Source organism: Homarus americanus, unplaced genomic scaffold (assembly GCF_018991925.1).
Source record: "Homarus americanus isolate GMGI-L3 unplaced genomic scaffold, GMGI_Hamer_2.0 scaffold17332, whole genome shotgun sequence".
Taxonomy (NCBI): domain Eukaryota; kingdom Metazoa; phylum Arthropoda; class Malacostraca; order Decapoda; family Nephropidae; genus Homarus; species Homarus americanus.
In genome coordinates this window covers 10,001-34,489 of record NW_024757370.1, presented here as the reverse complement: position 1 = coordinate 34,489, position 24,489 = coordinate 10,001, and the positions used below count along the sequence as shown (strand labels likewise).

Below are 24,489 nucleotides of genomic sequence, written 5' to 3'. Positions count from 1 at the left end.
TCTACACCCCTGGAGGTACCCCTTCTCTACACCCCCTGGAGGTGCCCTTCTCCACTGGAGGAGGTACCTCTTCTCTCACCCCCCTGGGTACCCCTTCTCCACACCCCGGAGGTACCCCTTCTCCACCCCTGGAGGTGCCCTTCTCCACACCCCTGGAGAGTGCCCCTTCTCCACACTGGAGGATGCCCCTTTTTCCCACCCCTGGAGTACCCTCTTCTCCACACCCCCTGGAGGAGGTACCCTCTTCTCCACACACCCCCCTGGAGGAGGTACCCTCTTCTCCACATCCCTGGAGGAGGTACCTCTTCTCCACACCCCCTGGAGGAGGTACCCTCTTCTCCACCCCTGGAGGAGAGTGCCCTCTTCTCCCACGCTGGAGGGTACCCTCTTCTCCACACCCCTGGAGGAGGTACCCCCTTCTCCACACCACCCCTGGAGGAGGTACCCCCTTCTCCACACCCCTGGAGGAGGTACCCTCCCACCCCTGGAGGAGGTACCCTCTTCTCCACACCCCCTGGAGGAGGGTAACCTCTTCTCTACACCCCCTGGAGGAGGTACTCTTTCCTGTTACCACACACGGAGGTACCCCCTTCTCCACACCCCTGGAGGAGGTACCCCCTTCTCCCACACCCCCTGGAGGAGGTACCCCCTTCTCCACACCCCCTGGAGGAGGTACCCCCTTACCACAGTAACAAACGGTGGCCACAATCACATAATCTCACACATTTTTACGACTCTTTATCGCGCCGTTTGTCACCGGGGAGCGCGTGACGCCTTGCCTCCACACTCTCTGAATTATTTATCCCTTTCGTTCGGTTAACCTGAGTGAAAAAGGAGATTCGGTTACCGTGAGCAGGTAGCGAGAGGAGGAAATGACGGCTTAAGAGAGATGGAGGACATACAGGTGGAGAGGAGGACTATATTGGTCCCTGGCGAGAGGAAAAAACCTGAGTAACGAAGGTTGTTTGAGGAAGGTGATGACCCCGGCGACAGTGTGCGGCAGGATAGCTGAGGATAGGGTCGACACCTTCAACATGACACAACGAGTGTACGGCAGGATAGCTGAGGATAGGGTCGACACCTTCAACATGACACAACGAGTGTACAGCAGGATAGCTGAGGATAGGGTCGACACCTTCAACATGACACAACGAGTGTACGGCAGGATAGCTGAGGATAGAGTCGACACCTTCAACATGACACAACGAGTGTACTGCAGGATAGCTGAGGATAGGGTCGACACCTTCAACATGACACAACGAGTGTACTGCAGGATAGCTGAGGATAGGGTCGACACCTTCAACATGACACAACGAGTGTACTGCAGGATAGCTGAGGATAGGGTCGACACCTTTACCATGATAGAGAGGCTGTCCACCACTGAGGTCACATAACGGCATTATTAAACATTTCTGCTGTTTTAGAGACGCACCAACCTGTGACCTAACCTAACCTAACACTGCATGGCCTAAATCTAACCTCACACAGCCTTAACCTAACCTAACCTAGCTTAACTTACCCTAACCTACCGTCGTATCACCGCCTAACCTAACTTAACCTAACCTAACCTAACCTGACGTTAATAAAACATGTGGGTATAAATTTCTGGTTTACGATGTACAGTTAACACGTATATAGAGTATCTGGGAGTCCCTATGTACAGTGATCTCTACCATCTATTTCATTTCCTCTTCTATTTCTCTTCCTCTCCTCCCTCCCTTCCTCCCTTCCCTCCCTCCCCCCCATCATTCATCCTCCCCCCACATCCCCCCACCTATTCCATTTACGCCCCTTTCCTCTATACTCTTTCCCTTCACACACACACACACACACACACCCACACCCACACACACACACACCCACACACACATCCACACACCCACACACACCTCCCCACACTCCACACACACATCCACACCCACACCCACACACCCACACACACACACACACATACCATCTCATGGACTCTTGGATATGACCTTTGAATAAGATACAGATAGATAGATTCGTGACGTCACCAATGTTTAACTCTACTCCAACCACTGAAACTGAGTCTATTGTTGCTGCTCTGTGGTTAGGTTAGAAGTTAGTTAGGTTAGGCTAGTTAGGCTAGGGTCGGTTAGGCTTCATTGTGCTTATGTTGTAAGGGTTTAAGAAGTGTCAGTTTATTAGAAGAAGAAAGAAGTTAGTTTACAAAATAGCCTCTGTTATCATAAGCCCAGGAGGACCCACGGCTATGTTATGCAGTCTCTGCGTAGTCCGGACGCCATTTTGATATTAATTTCTATTTATTGGTTGTATGTTAGTTAAGTGAGATGAGTTGATGTGAGATAATTATCTCTCTCTCTCTCTCTCTCTCTCTCTCTCTCTCTCTCTCTCTTCAATAAGTTTGTGTAATATGACAAATTCGAAGAGAAAGGCGAGTGTTGGGGGTCAGGACAGTGGTGGATGAGGTGGTGGTGGTGGTGGTGGTGTGGGTGGTTGGGGTGGTGGTGATGGTGGTGGTGGTGGTGGTGGTGGTGGTGGTAGTGATGGTGATGGTGGTGGTGGTGGTGGTGGTGGTGGTGGTGGTGGTGGTGGTGATGGTGGTGGTAGTGGTGGTGGTGGTGGTGGTGGATGTTGGTGGTGGTGGTGGTGGTGGTGGTGATGGTGGTGGTGATGGTGGTGGTGGTGGTGGTGAGGTGGTGATGGTGGTGGTGGTGGTGGTGGTGGTGGTGGTGGTGGTGGTGAGGTGGTGGTGGTGGTGGTGGTGGTGATGATGGTGGTGGTGGTGGTGGTGGTTGGTGGTGGTGGTGGTGGTGTGGGGTGTGGTGGTGGTGATGTGGTGTGGTGGTGGTGGTGGTGGTGGTGGTTGAGGTGGTGGTGGTGGTGGTGGTGGTGGTGGTGGTGGTGGTGGTGGTGGGTGGTGGTGGTGTGGTGGGTGGTGGTGGTGGTGGTGGTGTGGTGGGGTGGTGGGGTGGTGTGGTGGTGGTGGTGGTGGTGGTGGTGGTGGTGGTGGTGGTGGTGATGGTGGTGGTGGTGAGAGTGGTGGTGGTGGTGGTGGTGGTGTGGTGGTGGTGGGTGGTGGTGGTGATGGTGTTGGTGGTGGTGGTGGTGGGGTGGTGGTTTGTGGTGCTGGTGGTGGTGGTGTGGTGGTGCTGGTGGTGGGTGATGGTTGTGGTGTGGTGAGTGTGGTGGTAATGATGGTGCTGGTGGTGGTGATGGTTGTGGTGGTGGTGTATGGTGGTAATGATGGTGCTGGTGGTGGTGATGATGGTTGTAGTGGTGGTAATGGTGGTAATGATGGTACTGGTGGTGGTGATGATGGTTGTAGTGGTGGTAATGGTGGTAATGATGGTACTGGTGGTGGTGATGATGGTTGTAGTCTGGTAATGGTGGTAATGATGGTACTGGTGGTGGTGATGATGGTTGTAGTGCCGGTAATGGTGGTAATGATGGTGCTGGTGGTGGTGACGATGGTTTTAGTGGGGTAATGGTGGTAATGATGGTACTGGTGGTGGTGATGATGGTTTTAGTGGTGGTAATGGTGGTGGTGGGAAAGGTGGTGAAGGCAGCCAGAATGTGATTCCTTCACCACCCTTAGAAACCCTCCCCTCACCCCTCCTATCTCCCCTTCATAACCCCCTCTCTCCATCAGACACTCTCTCCCTTCACTACCCTTCACTATTCTCTCACCTCACATCTCACCCCCCACACACACCCTCCCTCTCTCTCCTCCCTCCCTCCCTCTCTCCTCACCCCCCACACCCTCCTCTCCGTCACCCCCACACCCTCCCCGTCACCCCCACACCCTCCCCTCCGTCACCCCCCCACACCCTCCCCTCCGTCACCCCCACCTGCTGCTCAATCTCCTGCAGGTTGGCCAAGTTCCGCCATCTCTTTCTCCCCAAGACCAAACTTTCCATATCGTTATAAACTTAAGGTAAATAAAGTTGGGTGAGGAGTAGCTCAGCTAATTGCAAATAGATGATTCGTGAAGGATAAATCTGTCATTAGTGTTGCGGCAGATAAAAAAAGAAAGAAAGATAAACATTAAAGAAAGAGAGAGAGAGAGAGAGAGAGAGAGAGAGAGACAGAGGAGGAATCATAGATCAAACCAACCCTCTCTAATTGAAATTCTTCCCTTTCAATTAATTGGATATTTGAAAGGGAAAATAGAGTGTGGACCCGGCGAGAGAGAGAGAGTCGTGCCGCCGGAACAAGGCCATTCTCAGCTTGTAGACAAACTATTTTCTGTATTTGTAGCTTTAAAGGCGAGATCCGTTTAACCCTTGTGAAGCAGAGGAGCCGGGGCGAGACAGACCTAAACTACAGTATTTTACTCTCCATGTGATTATTTCTTTAAGATTAACTTCTAATGTAATGACGGACATCTTACTGAGAAAAATAACAAAGAAAAACAATCAGGCTGTTTGGATAGGCGTGAGTGATTGTAAGACTGTTGTCAAGATAAATAAAACCTAGACTGAAGCCACGATGAATGACAAGAACCAGGAAGTCTTATATAGTAATGAACTGAGTTAAAGAACGTGAGGGCGGTGTGCTGGGGACTAGTGAAGGGAGTAAAGTCAGGGTTTGTCTGTGAGGGTTAGGTTAGGTTAGGTTAGGTTAGGTATGGTTAGGTTAGGTTAGGTTGTTGACGTGTGTACTGGTGTGAGTCATGGGCAGTGGATATAAGAGGAAGAAAAGTACTGGGGATAGTGTCTGTGTGTATAAGAGAAACAGAGATAAAGAGATGAGTAACACAGGGGTGGATAATGATAGAGAGTGGAGTGTGATGGTGGAGTGTGGTGGTGGAGTGTGGAGTGTGATGGTGGAGTGTGGAGTGTGATGGTGGAGTGTGGAGTGTGATGGTGGAGTGTGGTGGTGGAGTGTGGAATGTGGAGTGTGATGGTGGAGTGTGGAGTGTGATGGTGGAGGGAGGTGATGGTGAGTGGAGGTGATGGGTGAGGGGGAGTGTGGGACAGGAGGTGGAGGTGATGTAGGAGGTGGGAGTGTGATGGTGGAGGTGGAGGATGGTGGAGGGAGGCAGATGGGTGGATGTGGCGTGGAGGTGGAGGTGGTGGTGGAGGGAGGTGATGGTGGAGGGAGGTGGTGGGTGGAGGTGGGGAGGTGATGGTGGAGTGTGGAGGATGCAGGAGTGTGTGGATGGTGGAGTGTGGGCGGTGGAGTGGAGGAGATGGACAGGAGTGTGGAGGTGGAGGTGGGACAGGGAGGTGGAGGTGATGGTGGAGGTGTGATGCGGAGTGTGTGAGCGCATGGGTGGAGGTGGAGGATGGAGGTGGAGGATGGTGGAGTTTGAGAACAGTGAGGCTCCCTGACCCCCTCCCCACACACACCCTGGGTACAGTGAAGCACCCTGACCACCACCTTACCTGGGGCTCGCGGGTCCTACCTCACCGTCAGCAGGTCACCGGGTGTTAGATAACTTATAAAGCGATAGTAGAGGTTAATGGTAAAGCAAACAGGAGATAATATGCATGAACCAAAACATATAGAGAAATGAAGACGACAAGTACACAGAAAGAAACAATACACACACACACATATATACACAGACACACACACGCACATACACACACACACAACCAATCCAGACACAGATGTTGTAAGTGGCAAACATCCGGAAGAGATACGTGTATAACTCAAGTGCAGTAAACATATCGATAACCACAGAGGCAAACTATAATAAAAACAAACAACGTAGACAACAAACACGTACCAAAACAAACACAAGGAGGAGGAGTCTTACCTCTGCCTGTCTTCTTGGAGGGCGTCTGCTTGCCCCGGGTCTTGCCTCTCCTCTCTGTCGTGTAGTTCTTCTCCGCGTCCTCACTGGAGTTGTTGTGGTTCACCTGGCCACCCTCCGCATCCTCTTGCCCCCCCTCGCTCCCCTCCCCCGCCTGGCCATTGGTTGGGGCGCCCTGGGTCGACTCCTCCTTAGGGGACCGAGGCTCGATCTCTGAGGGTAAGAATTAAGGTAACATTAGTATAACTCCTCCTGAGGTTGTGATGTGTCAGCCAGGTTGTGGAGGCTTCAGAGTCCAGAGTCCATTCTTGTACTCAACCACTCAATAACTTTACCACGGTACACACTAACATATTAAAAGGTAACCTAACCTAACCTAACCTAACCTAACCTAACCCAAAACCACACCACAACACCAGGTATAGCAGGACTGACCATAGAGTTTAATAGAGCCGTCTGTCTCCCCCAGGCTGTTCTTAGCGATGCAGCGGTAGGTGTTAAAGTCTTCCTTCGTCAGGTTGTGGATGACGAGCCGCATGTTGGTCTTGTAGCTCTCCTCTTTTGTCGTGGTCTCGTACTTGGAGCCTGTGGGCGCGTCCTGGTGTTAGTTATAGGGAGGTAGGATTGATTTTGTTGCTTGCAGCGGTTACTTTATTGTGCACCCCACACTCATCCTGTGAGCGGTAGCGCAAAAGGATTACAGGTTTACAGGCACGCAAATACTTAACCCTTGCTGTCAGGATATTATGGCACCGAAAGTTACACAGTATTTCATTTACATTATTTGTTTAGTTCTATACATAAAGGGTAACTTATTCACAAATGCGTGAGAACAGGCGTGTGAGGCAGTATGTCTGGCCTCACACTTTGTTATTCACATTTACGTGGGAGGTATTCAAGCACATTGCGTATTTGGTTCTGTACATGAGAACTGATATAGTTACTGAGTGCAAAAAAGTGGATACAATCTTAATATGTCGGCTATCTTGCCATTAGAGATGAAGTGTTGTGCCATTTCACACACAGTGTGCTTGGACCTGTCCCTCAAAGGTTCTATCTTCACACAGTCGAGGACGAGTAGTGTGGGCAATATGTATGGCCACACACTAGGGAGGAGGTGGGAGGTAAAAGGGTGAGGAGAAGGAGGTAAGAAGGGGAGAGCGACGGAGTTAAGAGGGAAAACAAGAACAGAGAGAGAGAGAGAGAGAGGGAGAGAGAGGAGAGAGAGGAGAGAGGGAGAGAGAGGGAGAGATAAGAGAGGTGTGTGTGTGGCGGAGACTGACAGGAGAGAGGGTAGGGGACTGTGTCTGTTGCGGTGGTGACACAAGATTAACACCATCAAACTATACTGTCTATGGGCCACACTCTCACTCACTCACTCACTCACTCACTCACTCACTCACTCACACACACACACACACACACACACACACACACACACACACACACACTCACTCATTTATTCTCACCCTTACACTAACTCCAATACACTCACTCTCACTCATTCTTACACTCACACACTCACTCACACACTCACTCACACACACTCACTCACTCATTCCTACACCTCACACACTCACACACTCACTCACACACCCACTCACACTCTCACCTCACACACTCACACACACTCACTCTCTCTCACTCTTAAACCCCTCCTCACACACTCACCTCACCTCCACACACTCACTCACACTCTCACCACACACCACTCTCACCTCCACACACCCTCACTCACACTCACCACACACTCACTCTCTCACTCTTAAACTCTCGCTCTCACACACTCACTCTCACTCACACCTCACCCCACACCTTGCCCTCACTGTATGTGTATGTATGTATGTATGTATGTATGTATGTACGTATGTATACTGTATGTATGTATGTACTGTATGTATGTATGTATGTATGTACGCATGTATGTATGTATGTATGTATGTATGTATGTATGTATATATATGAACTATATGTATGTATGTATGTATGTATGTATGTATGTATGTAAGTAAGTAATACACTCACTAGCAGCTATCATCTCCCTTGTAGTTAGTCCAGTAGTTAATGGAACGGGGGAAGGCTTCTGTGTTGCACTTGAGTACGATGGCGTCACCCGTCCGCGCCCCTTCTAGCTGGTTGGGGATCCACAGCATGGGCGGAACTGTACACACGCCACGCCCACGCCACGCCCACGCCAATATCACGCCCACATACAAAGGGAAGAGCCGCACCCATAATGAAAGAGAGGGGAAGAAGGGGTTTAATAATGACACCAGGAGACTTAATAATGACACTAGGAGAATAATTAGTGACGCTAGGAGACTTATTATGATACTAGGAGACAAATAATGATGTTAGGAGATTGATAATGACACCAGGAGACTTAATAATGACTAGGAGACTAATTATGATGACAGGAGACTTATTTAATGCACCTAAGAGACTTGAGTACACAAGGAGACTTATTTAATGCACCTAGGGACTTGAGTACACTAGGAGACTTATTTAATTCACCTAGGAGATTTATTTAATGCACCTAGGAGACTTGAGTATACTAGGAGACTTGATTATGATAATAGGAGACTTATTTAATGCACCTAGGAGACTTGAGTACACTAGGAGACTTATTTAATTCACCTAGGAGATTTATTTAATGCACCTAGGAGACTTGAGTATACTAGGAGACTTGATTATGATAATAGGAGACTTATTTAATGCACCTAGGAAACTTGAGTACGCTAGGAGACTTAGTTACTACACCTAGGAGACTTGACTACACTAGGAGAATTAATTACTGCACCTAGGAGACGTGAGTACACTAGAAGACTTATTTAATGCACCTAGGAGACTTGAGTACACTAGGAGACATACTCACACTGGACTTTGAGTTGGATTCTCTTGCTGACGGATGGTTGGATGCCATTGGAGGCCACACACAGGTAGGCGCCCATGTCCAGCCTGGAGACCTTCCCTATAGTTAGTGTTTGTCCCTCCAGCACCTTCACCGCTGTTGGGGGAGTACACAGGTGAGGGTTGGGGGAGTTACCTGTTGATGACTTGGTTTATCTCTCTCTCTTCTCTTCTCTCTCTCTCTCTGTTCTCTGTCTCTGTCTGTGTGTCTGTCTGCCTTGTCTGTGCGTCTGTCTGTTTACCTTCTTCTCTCTTCTTCTCTCTCTCTCTCTCTCTCTCTCTCTCTCTCTCTCTGCTTTGGTATCTGTCTGTGTTTGTGTATTTGTTCTCTGCTACCTGTCTCTTGTGAGTGTCTGCTGTCTATTTCCTGTCTCTTTGTCTTTGTTGGTGTCTGTCTGGCTGTTCGTGTGTGTGTGTGTGTGTGTTTATTTCTTGTGTATATAAACGCCTTTGTCTCTACGCGTGTGTGTGTATTTTGGGTAAACATAAATTCATTGGTATACATACACATCAAAAACAGTCGTACGGTACACATGCACACCCAAAACACACACACGCTTACTACATGCACACAAAAACACACACACGGTTACCACATGCACACATCTGCATATGCACATGTGTTAATACATACACACACACACACACACACACACACACACACACACACACACACACACACACACACTGCACCCCACCCCACCCCGGTAAAACCATCTCACCTATTTATAACCCTCCTCAATATTTACCCCTTCCTACCTCCTCCCTCCCTCTCCTTCCTACATCTTCCTCCCCTTCCTACCCCCCCTCCTTCCTCCTTCCTCCCTCCCTCCCTCTCCCCAATATTTCTCCCTCCCTCCCTCTCCCTCCTCCCTCCCTCTCCCCAATATTTCTCCCGAGCGAGACTTACGGCTTACCCTCAACAAGACATATGAGGGATGGTACCTCTCAGCCTCCTGATGTGTACAAGACGGTGAGATCATAATATCCACTAACTTAACTCAAACGCCGAACACACGGGACCTAAGTCTCTTTGTTGGTGTATGTATGTATGTATGTATGTATGTATGTATGTATGTATGTATGTATGTATGTATGTATTATATGTATGTATGTATGTTGAGGGACTAGTGGTGTACTGTATAACATATGTATTGTGCATGTGTTCATTTTTGTGTATATTTAGTCAGATGGGAGAGAGACATGGGTGTATGAGTGAGTGAGTGAGTGAGTGTATGAGTGAGTGAGTGAGTGAGTGTGTGTGAATAAGTGTGTGAGTGAGTGAGTGGGAGTGTGAGTGTGTGTGAGAGGTGTGTGTGTGGGAGTGAGTGAGTGAGTGTGTGAGAGTGTATGGGAGGGAGTGAGTGGGAGTGGGAGTGTGTGTGTGTGTGTGAGTGAGTGAGTGAGTGAGTGAGTGAGTGTGTGAGTGAGTGTAGGAGTGAGTGAGTGAGAGAGGCTGTGGGTGTGAGTGAGTGAGTGTGTGTGAGTAAGTGTGAGTGAGTGAGATGTGTGGAGTGAGTGATGAGTGAGTGGGAGTGAGAGAGACATGGGTGTGTGAGTGAGTGAGTGAGGGGTGTGTGAGTGAGAGGTGAGTGTGTAGTGAGTGGGAGTGTGTGTGAGTAAGTGTGTGTGGAGGAGTGAGTGGAGTGTGTGAGTGTATGAGTGAGTGAGGAGTGTGTGAGTGAGTGAGTGAGTGTGTGTATGAGGGAGTGAGGAGTGATGGAGTGAGTGAGTGGGAGTGAGTGAGTGAGCGAGTGTATGACTGAGTGAGTGAGTGGGAGGAGGAGTGAGTGAGTGAGTGAGTGTGTGAGTGGAGTGTATGAGTGAGTGAGTGGGAGTGAGTGGGAGTGAGTGAGGTGGGTGTGAGTGTGTGAGTGAGTGAGTGAGGAGGAGTGAGTGGGGTGAGTGTGATGGAGTGGGAGGAGTGAGTGTGTGTGGAGTGGAGGGATGGAGTGAGTGAGTGAGTGAGTGAGTGAGTGTGTGTGAGTAAGTGTGTGAGTGAGTGAGTGTGTGTGAGTAAGTGTGTGAGTGAGTGAGTGAGTGTATGAGTGGAGTGGGAGTGAGTGTGTGTGGGAGTGTGTGAGTGAGTGTGTGTGAGTGTGAGTGTGTGAGGAGTGGAGTGAGTGAGTGAGGAGGAGTGTGTGGAGTGTGTGGAGTGAGTGTGTGAGTGAGTGTGTGTGAGTGAGGAGTGAGTGGGTAGTGTGTGTGAGTGAATGATTGTGTGTGTGTGAGTGAGTGAGTGAGTGAGTGAGTGGAGTGAGTGAGTGACAGTGATAGACAGGGCCTAAGACACCACCCAGGTAACACCCCAACGTGACAGACAGACAAACAGACAGACATATAGACAGACAGACAGACAGACAGACAAACAGACAGACATAGACAGACAGACAGACATATAGACAAGACAGACAGACAGACAAACAGACAGACATATAGACAGACAGATAGACAGACAGACAGACAGATTAATCACTAAATACATCCTGTAACTTTCTCACGACACCTGGAGACTGGATGGTGCAGGTGAGGGTGTGCAATGAGGCTGGGCAAGTGAGTTGGAGGTGCACGATGAGGAGGGAGGCAGGTGAGGGGAGGTGCATGATGAGGCTGAGCAGGTAAGGGGAAGTGTACAATGAGGCTGGGCAGGTGAGGGGTGAAGGTGCATGACGGGCTGGGCAGTTGAGGGTGTGTATTGAGGTTGGGCAGGTGAGGGTGAGGTGCATGATGAGGCTGGGCAGGTGAGGGGGTGAAGGTGTACATTGAGGCTGAGCAGGTGAAGGGGAGGTTTACAATGAGGCTGGGCAGGTGAGGGTGAGGTGCACGATGAGGCTGGGCAGGTGAGGGGAGGTGTACAATGAGGCTGGGCAGGTGAGGGGGTGAAGGTGTACATTGAGGCTGGGCAGGTGAAGGTGAGGTGCACGATGAGGCTGGGCAGGTGAGGGGTGAAGGTGCAATTGAGGGCTGGGCAGGTGAAGGGGGAGGTTTACAATGAGGCTGGGCAGGTGAGGGTGAGGTGCACGATGAGGCTGGGCAGGTGAGGGTGAGGTGCACGATGAGGCTGGCGCAGGGGGGAGGTGTACAATGAGGCTGGGCAGGTGAGGGTGAGGTGCACGATGAGGCTGGACAGGTGAGGGGGAGGTGTACAATGAGGCTGGGCAGGTGAGGGGGTGAAGGTGTACATTGAGGCTGGGCAGGTGAAGGAGGTTTACAATGAGGCTGGGCAGGTGAGGGTGAGGTGCACGATGAGGCTGGACAGGTGGGGGAGGTGTACAATGAGGCTGGGCAGGTGAGGGGGAGGTGTACAATGAGGCTGGGCAGGTGAGGGTGAGGTGCACGATGAGGCTGGACAGGTGAGGGGAGGTGTACAATGAGGCTGGGCAGTGGAGGGTGAGGTGCACGATGAGGCTGGACAGGTGAGGGGGAGGTGTACAATGAGGCTGGGCAGGTGAGGGTGAGGTGACGATGAGGCTGACAGGTGAGGGGAGGTGTACAATGAGGCTGGGCAGGTGAGGGGAGGTGTACAATGAGGCTGGGGAGGGGAGGGTGAGGTGCACGATGAGGCTGGACAGGTGAGGTGAGGTGCACGATGAGGCTGGACAGGTGAGGGGAGGTACAATGAGGCTGGGTCAGTGAGTCAGTGAGTTACGCAGGAGGTAGTGGGTCAGTGAGTTATTGAGTCAGTGAGTAATTGAGTCAGTAGGTCAGGTTATTGAGTCAGTAAGTCAGTGAGTTATTGAGTCAGTAGGTCAGTGAGTAATTGAGTCAGTAGGTCAGGTTATTGAGTCAGTAAGTCAGTGAGTTATTGAGTCAGTAGGTCAGTGAGTAATTGAGTCAGTAGGTCAGGTTATTGAGTCAGTAAGTCAGTGAGTTATTGAGTCAGTAGGTCAGTGAGTAATTGAGTCAGTAGGTCAGGTTATTGAGTCAGTAAGTCAGTGAGTTATTGAGTCAGTAGGTCAGTGAGTAATTGAGTCAGTAGGCCAGTGAGTGAATTGAGTCAGTAGGTCAGGTTATTGAGTCAGTAAGTCAGTGAGTTATTGAGTCAGTAGGTCAGAGTAATTGAGTCAGTAGGTCAGGTTATTGAGTCAGTAAGTCAGTGAGTTATTGAGTCAGTAGGTCAGTGAGTAATTGAGTCAGTAGGTCAGGTTATTGAGTCAGTAAGTCAGGAGTTATTGAGTCAGTAGGTCAGTATAATTGAGTCAGTAGGTCAGGTTATTGAGTCAGTAAGTCAGTGAGTTATTGAGTCAGTAGGTCAGGTTATTGAGTCAGTAAGTCAGTGAGTTATTGAGTCAGTAGGTCAGTGAGTAATTGAGTCAGTAGGTCAGTGAGTAATTGAGTCAGTAGGTCAGGTTATTGAGTCAGTGTCAGTGAGTAATTGAGTCAGTAGGTCAGGTTATTGAGTCAGTAAGTCAGTGAGTAATTGAGTCAGTAGGTCAGTGAGTAATTGAGTCAGTAGGTCAGTGAGTAATTGAGTCAGTAGGTCAGGTTATTGAGTCAGTAAGTCAGTGAGTTATTGAGTCAGTAGGTCAGTAGAATTGAGTCAGTAGGCCAGTGAGTAATTGAGTCAGTAGGTCAGGTTATTGAGTCAGTAAGTCAGTGAGTTATTGAGTCAGTAGGTCAGTGAGTAATTGAGTCAGTAGGTCAGGTTATTGAGTCAGTAAGTCAGTGAGTTATGAGTCAGTAGGTCAGTGAGTAATTGAGTCAGTAGGTCAGGTTATTGAGTCAGTAAGTCAGTGAGTTATTGAGTCAGTAGGTCAGGTTATTGAGTCAGTAAGTCAGTGAGTAATTGGTCGTAGGTCAGTGAGTAATTGAGTCAGCAGGTCAGGTTATTGAGTCAGTAGGTCAGTGAGTAATTGAGTCAGTAGGCCAGTGAGTAATTGAGTCAGTAGGTCAGGTTATTGAGTCAGTAGGTCAGGTTATTGAGTCAGTAAGAAAGTAAGTTATTGAGTCAGTAGATCAGGTTATTGAGTCAGTAAGTTATTGAGTCAGTAGGTCAGTGAGTAATCGAGTCAGTAAGATAATGAACAAAACATACTGTAGAACACGTTGTTGTCTCTAGTGTAGAAGTTATAAATGTCAAACTGTATGACGACCAAAAACATTGTTGAAACATCTCATGCATTAAGGCCGTCATGACCCTCCTGCTGTAGGGGCTGACTACTCTAACTCAACATGAGGAAACATCGAAATATTTTATGAATATTTCCACCCAAATGTACTTTTCTCTCGGAATTGGAATTTAAGGGTTATAACTAATCAAGTATTTCCAGAATAACACAAAAGCACTAATATCACACCTCGGAAACCCATAGTTGGCGAGTAATTAGCACTTGAGAAATGTAATTTAAATCTTCCAAACGCCATTACGACCACTAATTACCCCGCAATCGAATCTTGGATCGTAGATTCGGATTCAGCAAGTTCAGGGGTACTTATAAATGAGACTTTGAACAAAATTCTAGATTATTTTGGGGTCCAAAAAATTTTTTTCCTCAAAATCTCAGTATAGGTTGTTTTCGGCGTGTAGATTACAGATCTGTTGTCTAAGGTACTGTTAAGACAATTAATTTCAATATTTCGACCACAGATCCTTAAGCAATGACAAAAACTTTGGAGAATTTGAAGTATAGAATACTGTAGGTTGTGAGTGAGAAAAGTTGGGTATGATATGGTACAGTGTGGTGGGACGCTGACCACCGCTTTGATGTCCCCACAGACGACGCTCAGGCCGAGCTGTTAGAACAACTTTTGGAGTTCTTCTTTATTTGTTTATCTTGCTTCTCGCTGTAGATGTGTTAATGTTTGTATTAAAGATTATTATCAAGATCATTTGTAATCACTCTGTATATTGATGCTGAAGACCAGTGTTACCAAGACAGACCAGTGTTACCATGACATAACAGTGTTACCATGACAGAAGAGTGTTACTATGACAGAAGAGTGTTACCAAGACAGACCAGTGTTGCCATGACAGAACAGTGTTACTATGACAGAAGAGTGTTACTATGACAGAAGAGTGTTACCAAGACAGACCAGTGTTACCATGACATAACAGTGTTACCATGACAGAAGAGTGTTACTATGACAGAAGAGTGTTACTATGACAGACCAGTGTTACCATGACAGAACAGTGTTACCATGACAGAACAGTGTTGCCATGACAGAACAGTGTTACTATGATAGAAGAGTGTTACTATGACAGAAGAGTGTTACCAAGACAGACCAGTGTTACCAAGACAGAACAGTGTTACCATGACAGAAGAGTGTTACTATGACAGAAGAGTGTTACTATGACAGACCAGTGTTACCATGACAGAACAGTGTTACCATGACAGAACAGTGTTGCCATGACAGAACAGTGTTCCTATGATAGAAGAGTGTTACTATGACAGAAGAGTGTTACCAAGACAGACCAGTGTTACCATGACAGAAGAGTGTTACTATGACAGACCAGTGTTACCATGACAGAACAGTGTTACCATGACAGAACAGTGTTACTATGACAGACCAGTGTTACCATGACAGAACAGTGTTACCATGACAGAACAGTGTTACTATGACAGAAGAGTGTTACTATGACAGAAGAGTGTTGCCATCAAGCTGTAGTAATGTTCACTCATACAGACAGTAAGATCTCCTGTGTGTGAACGTGAGTGTAAACATGAGCATTACCATAGTGTGTGGGGGGAGTGACGGAGCGGGAGTGACGGCGATAGAGAGTGGCGGTTCATGGTACAATTCAGTTTAGGGGGTTCTGTCATAGCCTGTTCCTGGATGCATCACCAAACCTTTGATAAAGCTGAACACTCCAAGCTGGTCAAAGACTCGCTAAAACGTAAGGTATGTCAGCCAACAGCTAGATATTTATTTATATCTATCCTGCCAATATAACAGGTTCCTCTAACAGGGTGAACCAAAAAGTATAAACGGGGTGTATGTATTTGTCCGTTTTTTTTTTACTACACTGTGTTGTGGGGTGACTAATAGTGCTCCCTCACTGTGTTGTTTTGTGGTGCATCTGGACAAAGAGCAGAGGAATGCTGGGTTTTTATACCATTAGATGCCAGAGTGATGGTGGTAGTGGTGGTGGTAATGGTGGTAGTGATGGTGGTGGTGGTGGTAGTGATAGTGGTGATGGTGGTAGTGGTGGTGGTGGTGGTGGTGGTGGTGGTGGTGGTGTAGTGGTGGTGGTAGTGGTGATGGTGGTAGTGGTGTGTGATGGTGGTAGTGATGGTGGTGGTGGTGGTGGTAATGGTGGTAGTGATGGTGGTGGTGGTGTGGTGGTGATGGTGGTGGTGATGGTAGTGATGGTGGTGGTGGTGGTAGTGATGGTGGTAGTGGTGGTGGTAATGGTGGTGATGGTGGTGGTGGTAGTGGTGGTGGTGGTGGTGGTAATGGTGGTGGTAGTGATGGTGGTGGTGGTGATGGTGGTAGTGATGGTGGTGGGTGGTGGTGGTAGTGATGGTGGTGGTGGTGGTGGTGGTGATGGTGGTAGTGATAGTGGTGGTGGTGGTAGTGATAGTGGTGATGGTGGTAGTGATGGTGGTGGTGGTAGTGGTGGTGGTAGTGGTGGTAGTGGTGGTGGTAGTGGTGGTGGTAGTGATAGTGGTGGTGGTAGTGGTGGTGATGGGGGTTGTCAGTACGAGAGGTCACGCCCCAGGTCATATAGGGGAAAGAGAGAGGAGGGAAAAAGGGGGGAGAGGGAAGGTAGTAGAGGAAGGCAGGGAGAGGGGGAGTGGAGAGGGGAGAGGGGGACAGTTGAGTACTTGTGTCAATCAAAGCCTTGGAGATTACCCCACAGTAAACCCTCTGCTGGTCATGGACGATTGTGTCAAGTCTTTTACATCTACAAGTGTACAATACGTGTCTGTGTGTAATAATAATAATAATTAACGGTTTATTGAACAAGTTCTGCAGCCCGAACGCTGGAAATACACATTAGACAAAAATGACTTATTAAATACAAAGGCATGGGGTGGGTGGGTCGTTTAACAAAAGTTATTCATTACTAAATGAAGAAGGAACATGAACTGAACATACAAATTATTATAGTTTGCAACTGATGGCCCGGGCTGGTCTCTTGCCATACTGTGTGAGGTCACGTAGGCCACGTGGTGCAATAACTCGCCCGTAGGTGTTGATATGAAGGACCTCACGTGGTCATAAGAAGATAAGAACATAAGAAAATAAGGAGTCTGCAATAGGCCGGTTGACCTGTGCATGGCAGCTCCTGTCGAGAGTTACTACCACTCTCTATCATCCATGAATCTATCTAGCCTCCTTTTGAAACTTTCTAGAGTTCCCGCACTTACTACAATGTTGGTAAGCTTGTTCCACTCGTCCACCACCCTATTTGTGAACCAGTTTCTTCCTATCTCCCTCCTAAACCTAAACTTATCCAACTTAAATCCGTTGCTACGAGTCCTGTCCTGCTCGGATATTATAAGAACTTTATCTATATCGCCTTTATTGATTCCTTTCACCCACTTAAATACTTCTATCATATCTCCCCGCACTCTTCGTCTTTCTAGGGAATGCAAGTTTAGTTTCTTTAACCTATCTTGATATGGAATGTTTCTAAGTCCCGGAATCATTTTCGTCATTCTTCGCTGCACCGACTCCAGTGAATTGATATTCATTCTATAATAAGGGCACCAGAACTGAACCGCATAATCGAGGTGCGGCCTGACTAGCGCAAAATGTAGTTGCAATAAGACCTCTGCACTCTTGATACTTACACTTCTAGATATAAAACCTAATACTCTGTTTGCCTTATTTCTAACATTAACGTACTGTTTTCTAGGCCGTAGGTCCGGGCGTACAAGTACCCCTAAGTCTCTTTCACAAGTCGACTTCTCTAGGTTGATGTTGTTAAGGCTGTATACATTGACAGTATTTGTTCTTCCAATATTCAGTACGCTGCACTTGCTGGTGTTGAATTTCATTTGCCATTTTTCAGACCACTCCTGCAGTTTATTCAAATCCTCCTGTAGTGCATTTGCATCCTGCCCTGAATTAATCTGTCGCCCTATTTTGGTGTCAGCCGCAAACTTGCTTATGTCACTGCTGATCCCAGTATCTAGATCGTTTATGTAGATTATGAACAAGAGTGAGCCCAGTACTGAGCCCTGGGGAACCCCACTGGTTACACAACCCCACTCAGATTTAACACCATCTACGCAGACCCTCTGTGTTCTATCAGTGAGCCATGATTTTATCCAATTTAAAACTTTCCCCTCGATACCATGAACCTTAACTTTTCTCAGAAGCCTCTGATGCGGTACTCTGTCATACGCTTTGCTAAAGTCTAAGTAAATAACATCGTAATTTTCGTCATTATCTACTACCTCGAAGACTTTCCTAAAAAACGTCAGCAGATTTGTTAGACAAGATTTTCCCTTTGTAAACCCATGTTGAGAGTCGTAGATTAATTTGCTTTTCTCTAAATGCGTTCGGATGCTATCTGCTATAATTGATTCAAGAAATTTCCCCACTACTGACGTCAAACTAATTGGCCGGTAATTTGACGCTGATGCTCTGTCTCCCTTTTTGAATATGGGTACTACATTTGCCTGTTTCCACAAGTCTGGCACAACTCCCGTGTCTAATGATTTTGTAAATAAATTTACGAGGGGTCCACTAATCTGTTCCTTACACTCTTTCAAAACTCGAGGGAAAATTTCATCTTGTAGTCAGGTGTAAAGCTGGCCCACTGTTGTTCCCAGGGTGGAGTGATCAACACCGTCTGGTCAGAAGATGGTGGTCGGTTCCCAGGGGTGCTTATCTCACTGGTGGGTCACGGCTCTCACTGGTACTGTCTAGTGCTGAATTCACTGGCTTAAACACTGTTCATCACTGTTCAACATTGATCCTCCTTCTTTCCGAAACGAAATTGTCACTTTTGATTATGTTGATATCCCGGTGGTGAAGATGAGTCGGGGAGAGGGACTTCATGAATGGCCGAACATGGCCAAGGGGGGCAGCTGCCCAGCAGCGCCTGGTAGGTCTTGACTCTCCGGTGGTCAAGAATGTAGTGTAGGGTGTGTGTGTAGTGGTGGTGGAGGGGGTGGTGGAGGCAGCAGGTAGGGGTGGGGGTGGTGGAGGCAACAGGTAGTGGTGGGGGTGGTGGAGGCAGGTAGGGGTGGGGGTGGTGGAGGCAGCAGGTAGTGGTGGGGTGGTGGGAGCAGGTAGTGGTGGGGGTGGGAAGCAGCAGGTAGTGGTGGAGGGGTGGTGGAGGCAGGTAGTGGTGGAGGCAGCAGTTAGTGGTGGGGGGTGGTGGAGGCAGCAGGTAGTGGTGGAGGGGTGGTGGAGGCAGCAGGTCCCCGGGGAAGAAAGTTTAGCAGGTTCTCGTCCACACTGAGGGACCCGCCCTCTGTCTTGGCTTCTCCCTCACGTCCTCACCCCTCAGGCCACACCGGGCAGAGTCATAGGGACAACTCCGGGTTTTTAGGCAGCGAGGGACTACTGGCTGGCTGACTGACTGACTGACTGGTTGGTTGGTTGGCTGACTGACTGACTGGTTGGTTGGTTGGCTGACTGATTGACTGGCTGGTTGGCTGACTGACTGACTGGTTGGTTGGTTGGCTGACTGATTGACTGGCTGACTGACCTGACTGGTTGGTTGGTTGGCTGACTGATTGACTGGCTGGTTGGCTGACTGACTGACTGGTTGGTTGGTTGGCTGACTGATTGACTGGCTGGTTGGCTGGCTGACTGACTGGTTGGTTGGTTGGCTGACTGATTGACTGGCTGGTTGGCTGGTTTGGTTGGTTGGCTGACTGGTTGGCTACCCGTAGTGGAGTCCAGAGCAAGTCGAGGTTAAGGGGAGGCAGCACCAGGGTCATCAAGTGAGAGGTGGACAATGGGTGAAGCAGCGGGCTGGAGGAGCTTCTCTGATTTTGACAGGTGGTGGGTCGTACACACCTGTCAGACAGTGGGCAGGTGGTGGGTCGTACACACCTGTCAGACAGTGGGCAGGTGGTGGGTCGTACACACCTGTCAGACAATGGGCAGGTGGTGGGTCATACACACCTGTCCAGAGAAGTGGGCAGGTGGTGGGTCGTACACACCTGTCCAGACAATGGGCAGGTGGTGGGTCAGTACACACCTGCCAGACAGTGGCAGTGGTGGATCCACACACCTGCCAGACAGTGGGCAGGTGGTGGGTCCTCACACACCTGCCAGACAGTGGGCAGGTGGTGGGTCGTACACACCTGTCAGACAGTGGGCAGGTGGTGGGTCGTACACACCTATCAGACAGTGGGCAGGTGGTGGGTCGTACACACCTGTCAGACATATGGGCAGGTGGTGGGTCGTACACACCTGTCAGACACGTACACACCTGTCAGACAGTGGGCAGGTGGTGGGTCGTACACCTGTCAGAGAAGTGGGCAGGTGGTGGGTCGTACACACCTGTCAGACAGTGGGCAGGTGGTGAGTCATGCACACCTGTCAGACGTGGAGCAGTGGTGGGTCGTACACACCTGTCAGACAGTGGGCAGGTGGTGGGTTGTACACACCTATCAGACAATGTGGGCAGGTGGTGGGTCGTACACCTGTCACAGTGGGCAGGTGGTGGGTGCACACCTGCCATGGGCCGGTGGTCACACACCTGTGTGGCAGGTGGTGGGTCCTACACACCTGCCAGACAGTGGGCAGGTGGTGGGTCGTACACACCTGTCAGACAGTGGGCAGGTGGTGGGTCGTACACACCTGTCAGACAGTGGGCAGGTGGTGGGTCATACACACCTGTCAAACAGTGGGCAGGTGGTGGGTCGTACACACCTGCCAGACAGTGGGCAGGTGGTGGATCCTCACACACCTGCCAGACAGTGGGCAGGTGGTGGGTCCTCACACACCTGCCAGACAGTGGGCAGGTGGTGGGTCCTCACACACCTGTCAGACAGTGGGCAGGTGGTGGATCTTCACACACCTGCCAGACAGTGGGCAGGTGGTGGGTCCTCTCACATCTGCCAGACAGTGGGCAGGTGGTGGGTCCTCACACACCTGCCAGACAGTGGGCAAGTGGTGGGTCCTCACACACCTGCCAGACAGTGGGCAGGTGGTGGGTCCTCACACCTGCCAGACAGTGGGCAAGTGGTGGGTCCTCACACACCTGTCAGACAGTGGGCAGGTGGTGGGTCGTACACACCTGTCAGACAGTGGGCAGGTGGTGGGTCGTACACACCTGTCAGACAGTGGGCAGGTGGTGGGTTGTACACACCTATCAGACAGTGGGCAGGTGGTGGGTCGTACACACCTGTCAGACAGTGGGCAGGTGGTGGGTCGTACACACCTGCCAGACAGTGGGCAGGTGGTGGATCCTCACACACCTGCCAGACAGTGGGCAGGTGGTGGGTCCTCACACACCTGCCAGACAGTGGGCAGGTGGTGGGTCATACACACCTGTCAGACAGTGGGCAGGTGGTGGGTCGTACACACCTGCCAGACAGTGGGCAGGTGGTGGATCCTCACACACCTGCCAGACAGTGGGCAGGTGGTGGGTCCTCACACATCTGCCAGACAGTGGGCAAGTGGTGGGTCCTCACACACCTGCCAGACAGTGGGCAGGTGGTGGATCCTCACACACCTGCCAGACAGTGGGCAAGTGGTGGGTCCTCACACACCTGCCAGACAGTGGGCAGGTGGTGGATCCTCACACACCTGCCAGACAGTGGGCAGGTGGTGGGTCCTCACACACCTGCCAGACAGTGGGCAAGTGGTGGGTCCTCACACACCTGCCAGACAGTGGGCAGGTGGTGGGTCCTCACACACCTGCCAGACAGTGGGCAGGTGGTGGGTCCTCACACACCTGCCAGACAGTGGGCAGGTGGTGGGTCCTCACACATCTGCCAGACAGTGGGCAAGTGGTGGGTCCTCACACACCTGCCAGACAGTGGGCAAGTGGTGGGTCCTCACACACCTGCCAGACAGTGGGCAGGTGGTGGGTCCTCACACACCTGCCAGACAGTGGGCAGGTGGTGGGTCCTCACACACCTGTCAGACAGTGGGCAGGTGGTGGGTCCTCACACACCTGCCAGACAGTGGGCAGGTGGTGGGTCCTCACACACCTGCCAGACAGTGGGCAAGTGGTGGGTCCTCACACACCTGCCAGACAGTGGGCAGGTGGTGGGTCCTCACACACCTGCCAGACAGTGGGCAGGTGGTGGGTCCTCACACACCTGCCAGACAGTGGGCAGGTGGTGGGTCCTCACACACCTGCCAGACAGTGGGCAGGTGGTGGGTCCTCACACACCTGCCAGACAGTGGGCAGGTGGTGGAGATCACCCGACCAGCTGGCGCCTTTAAATCCGCCATTTTGCTCTAGATGTTTATTTCCTCGCCCACTCCGCGTCGTGAGTGTGGCCGACACACTGAGCGTCTTGTGGCGGCTCTCCACATAGTGTGTCTATCACAGTTATATCATCAACTGTATAGTATACGTGGATTGTAACTCACACACACACACACACACACACACACACACACACACACACACACACAGTCTCTAACATCTCTCCTTCACCTCTTCCTACAGTCCCTTGGAGTGCCCTCTGCCCCCTATGTCTCCTATTGACCCTAGTAATCTCCTACATCTCCCATAGTCCCCAAGAACGTCTCCTATAATATCCTACAGTCTCCTATATCTCCTGAACGTCTCCTATAGTCTCCTACACCTTACCTTCACCTTAGTTTTAAGACAGTTATATTGGATGGGTTATTGTGGCAGCCTCTGAGGGAAACATTCAACTCCTACTACCTCACAGTGCCTCCCACTCATCACACCAGCCCTCACTCTCACCACAGCAGCCCTCACTCTCCACCACACCAGCCCTCCTCTCCACCCCAGCCCTTACTCTCCACCACACCAGCCCTCACTCACCACAGCAGCCCTCACTCTCTCCACTACACAGCCCTGCTCTCTACACACCAGCCCTCACTCTCCCCACCAGCCCTCACTCTCCTCCACCAGCCCTCCCTCTCCTACACCAGCCCTCCCTCTCCACCACCAGCCCCTCCTCTCCCACCACCAGCCCTCACTCTCACCTCCACCAGCCTCCTCTCACTACACCAGCCCTCACTCTCACCCACACCAGCCCGCCCCCACTCTCACCACCAGCCCTCACTCACCACAGCAGCCCCTCACTCTCCTGCCCCAGCCCTCCTCACCCACACCAGCCCTCCTCTCACCACACACCAGCCCCTCCTCTCTCTGCCTCCCCCCAGCCCTCCCTCTCTTCTGCCAGCCCCTCACTCTCACCCACACACCCCAGCCCTCCTCTCCACCACCAGCCTCACTCTCACCTCGGCCTCTCTCACTTCCCACCAGCCTCCTCTCACCACACCAGCCCTCCCTCTCCTGCACCAGCCCTCACTCTCCACCCACCACCACCCCTCACTCTCACCACACCAGCCCTCACTCTCACCACACCAGCCCTCACTCTCACCACACCAGCCCTCACTCTCACCACACCACCCCTCACTCTCACCACACCAGCCCTCACTCTCACTACACCAACCCTCACTCTCACCACACCAGCCCTCACTCTCACTACACCAGCCCTCACTCTCACCACTCTTTCCTCTCTCTCTTCGGTCGAGTAATTAAATTAAACTGGGGTGATCCATCCAGAGTGAGGCTGGTGTCTTTAAACCACAGTCCATTACCCGACTGAGTTTTACCTCACGTGGAGGCCGACAGTCCCCCTCCACCACTACTACTACGACTGCTACTGGAGGCCAACAGTCCCCCTCCACCACTACTACTACGACTACTACTACCACCGCCACCACCACCACCCATTACCAACCACAATCACCACCAACCACACTTCATTTTCTCCATCAATTATCCAGTTAAGGGGACGAGCCAATTGCCCCTATTCTTGTATATGGTTCGCTAAGTCCCTCAGTCTGGCCCTTAAGTGCTTCTCACACAAAGGACTTCAGAACTTGTTTGTTAATTTTGTCTAGTGAGGCGATTCATGATGGCAAGACGTAAGTATACATATAGAGTGTATATATATATGTATTTATGTATATGTATGTGAGATTATGTAAGTGTATGTGAGATTGTGTATGTAGTATATCTTATGTACGTATATTATGTGAGAGTGTGTATGTATCATGTCTTGTGTTAAGTACGTATTTTTGTGGTGTGTGTGTGTGTGTGTGTGTGTGTGTGTGTGTGTGTGTGTGTGTGTGTGTGTGTGTTATTGTTGTAAATGGTAAAACGACACACACACAAAACACACGATATCATAAATTACCACCAGAAAGTTACCACCGCCGGGAGTAATTGTGTCAACGCCGGGCTGTGAGATACGTGGCCGCCTCTCTCTCTCTCTCTCTCTCTCTCTCTCTCTCTCTCTCTCCATTCACCCTCCTCCTCTGTCTCTCTCTCCATGCCTTTCTCCCCGTCTCTTCCTCTCTTCATTTATCCCTATTTCTCTCCTCCACCCTCCTCCTGCTTCTTATCCTCCATCCTCCACCTTATCCTTCTCCTCCCTCCTTCCCCCCTACCCCTCCCTCCCCTCCTCCCTCCCCTCCCCCCCTCTTCCTCCCTTCCTTCTCTCCCTCCCCCTCCCCTCCTTCCCTCCTTACCCCCCCCTCTTCCTCCTTCCTCCCCCTCCCTCCTTCCCCCCTACCCCTCCCTCCCCTCCCTCCCCCTCTCCCTCCCTTCCTTCTCTCCCTCCTCCCTCCTTCCCTCCCTTCCCCCCCTCTTCCTCCCTCCCTTCCCCTCTTCCTCCCTTCCTTCTCTCCTCCCTCTCTCCTTCCCTCCCTCCCCCCTCTCCTCCTTCCTTCTCTCCCTCCTTTCCCCCCATCGCCAC

The 24,489-nt window shown here is 50.4% G+C and overlaps 2 protein-coding genes across 2 annotated transcripts in view; one reads left to right on the top strand and one right to left on the bottom strand.

Annotated features, from left to right (window-relative positions):
* The first annotated feature begins 977 nt into the window (after positions 1-977).
* On the top strand, positions 978-1,394 carry LOC121857455 (uncharacterized 29.1 kDa protein in cryB1 5'region-like). Its single transcript, XM_042353508.1, has one exon. It carries the CDS (start codon positions 978-980, stop codon positions 1,392-1,394), a length of 417 nt encoding a protein of 138 aa, XP_042209442.1.
* Positions 1,395-5,645: 4,251 nt separating this feature from the next.
* The window catches only part of LOC121857456 (protein CEPU-1-like), a gene marked incomplete at its 5' end in the record, with an annotated part of 27,895 nt that continues 9,051 nt past the window's right edge, over positions 5,646-24,489 (bottom strand). The window contains 5 exons of the mRNA XM_042353509.1: positions 5,646-5,962; positions 6,185-6,334; positions 6,478-6,482; positions 7,775-7,910; positions 8,625-8,756. Of these exons, the coding sequence (XP_042209443.1) occupies positions 5,646-5,962; positions 6,185-6,334; positions 6,478-6,482; positions 7,775-7,910; positions 8,625-8,756 (740 nt within the window). The remainder of the gene's footprint in view (positions 5,963-6,184; positions 6,335-6,477; positions 6,483-7,774; positions 7,911-8,624; positions 8,757-24,489) is intronic.

Coding starts and splice junctions, on each gene's coding strand:
- LOC121857455 (XM_042353508.1), top strand. CDS start 978: ATGACCCCGGCGACAGTGTGCGGCAGGATAGCTGAGGATAGGGTCGAC.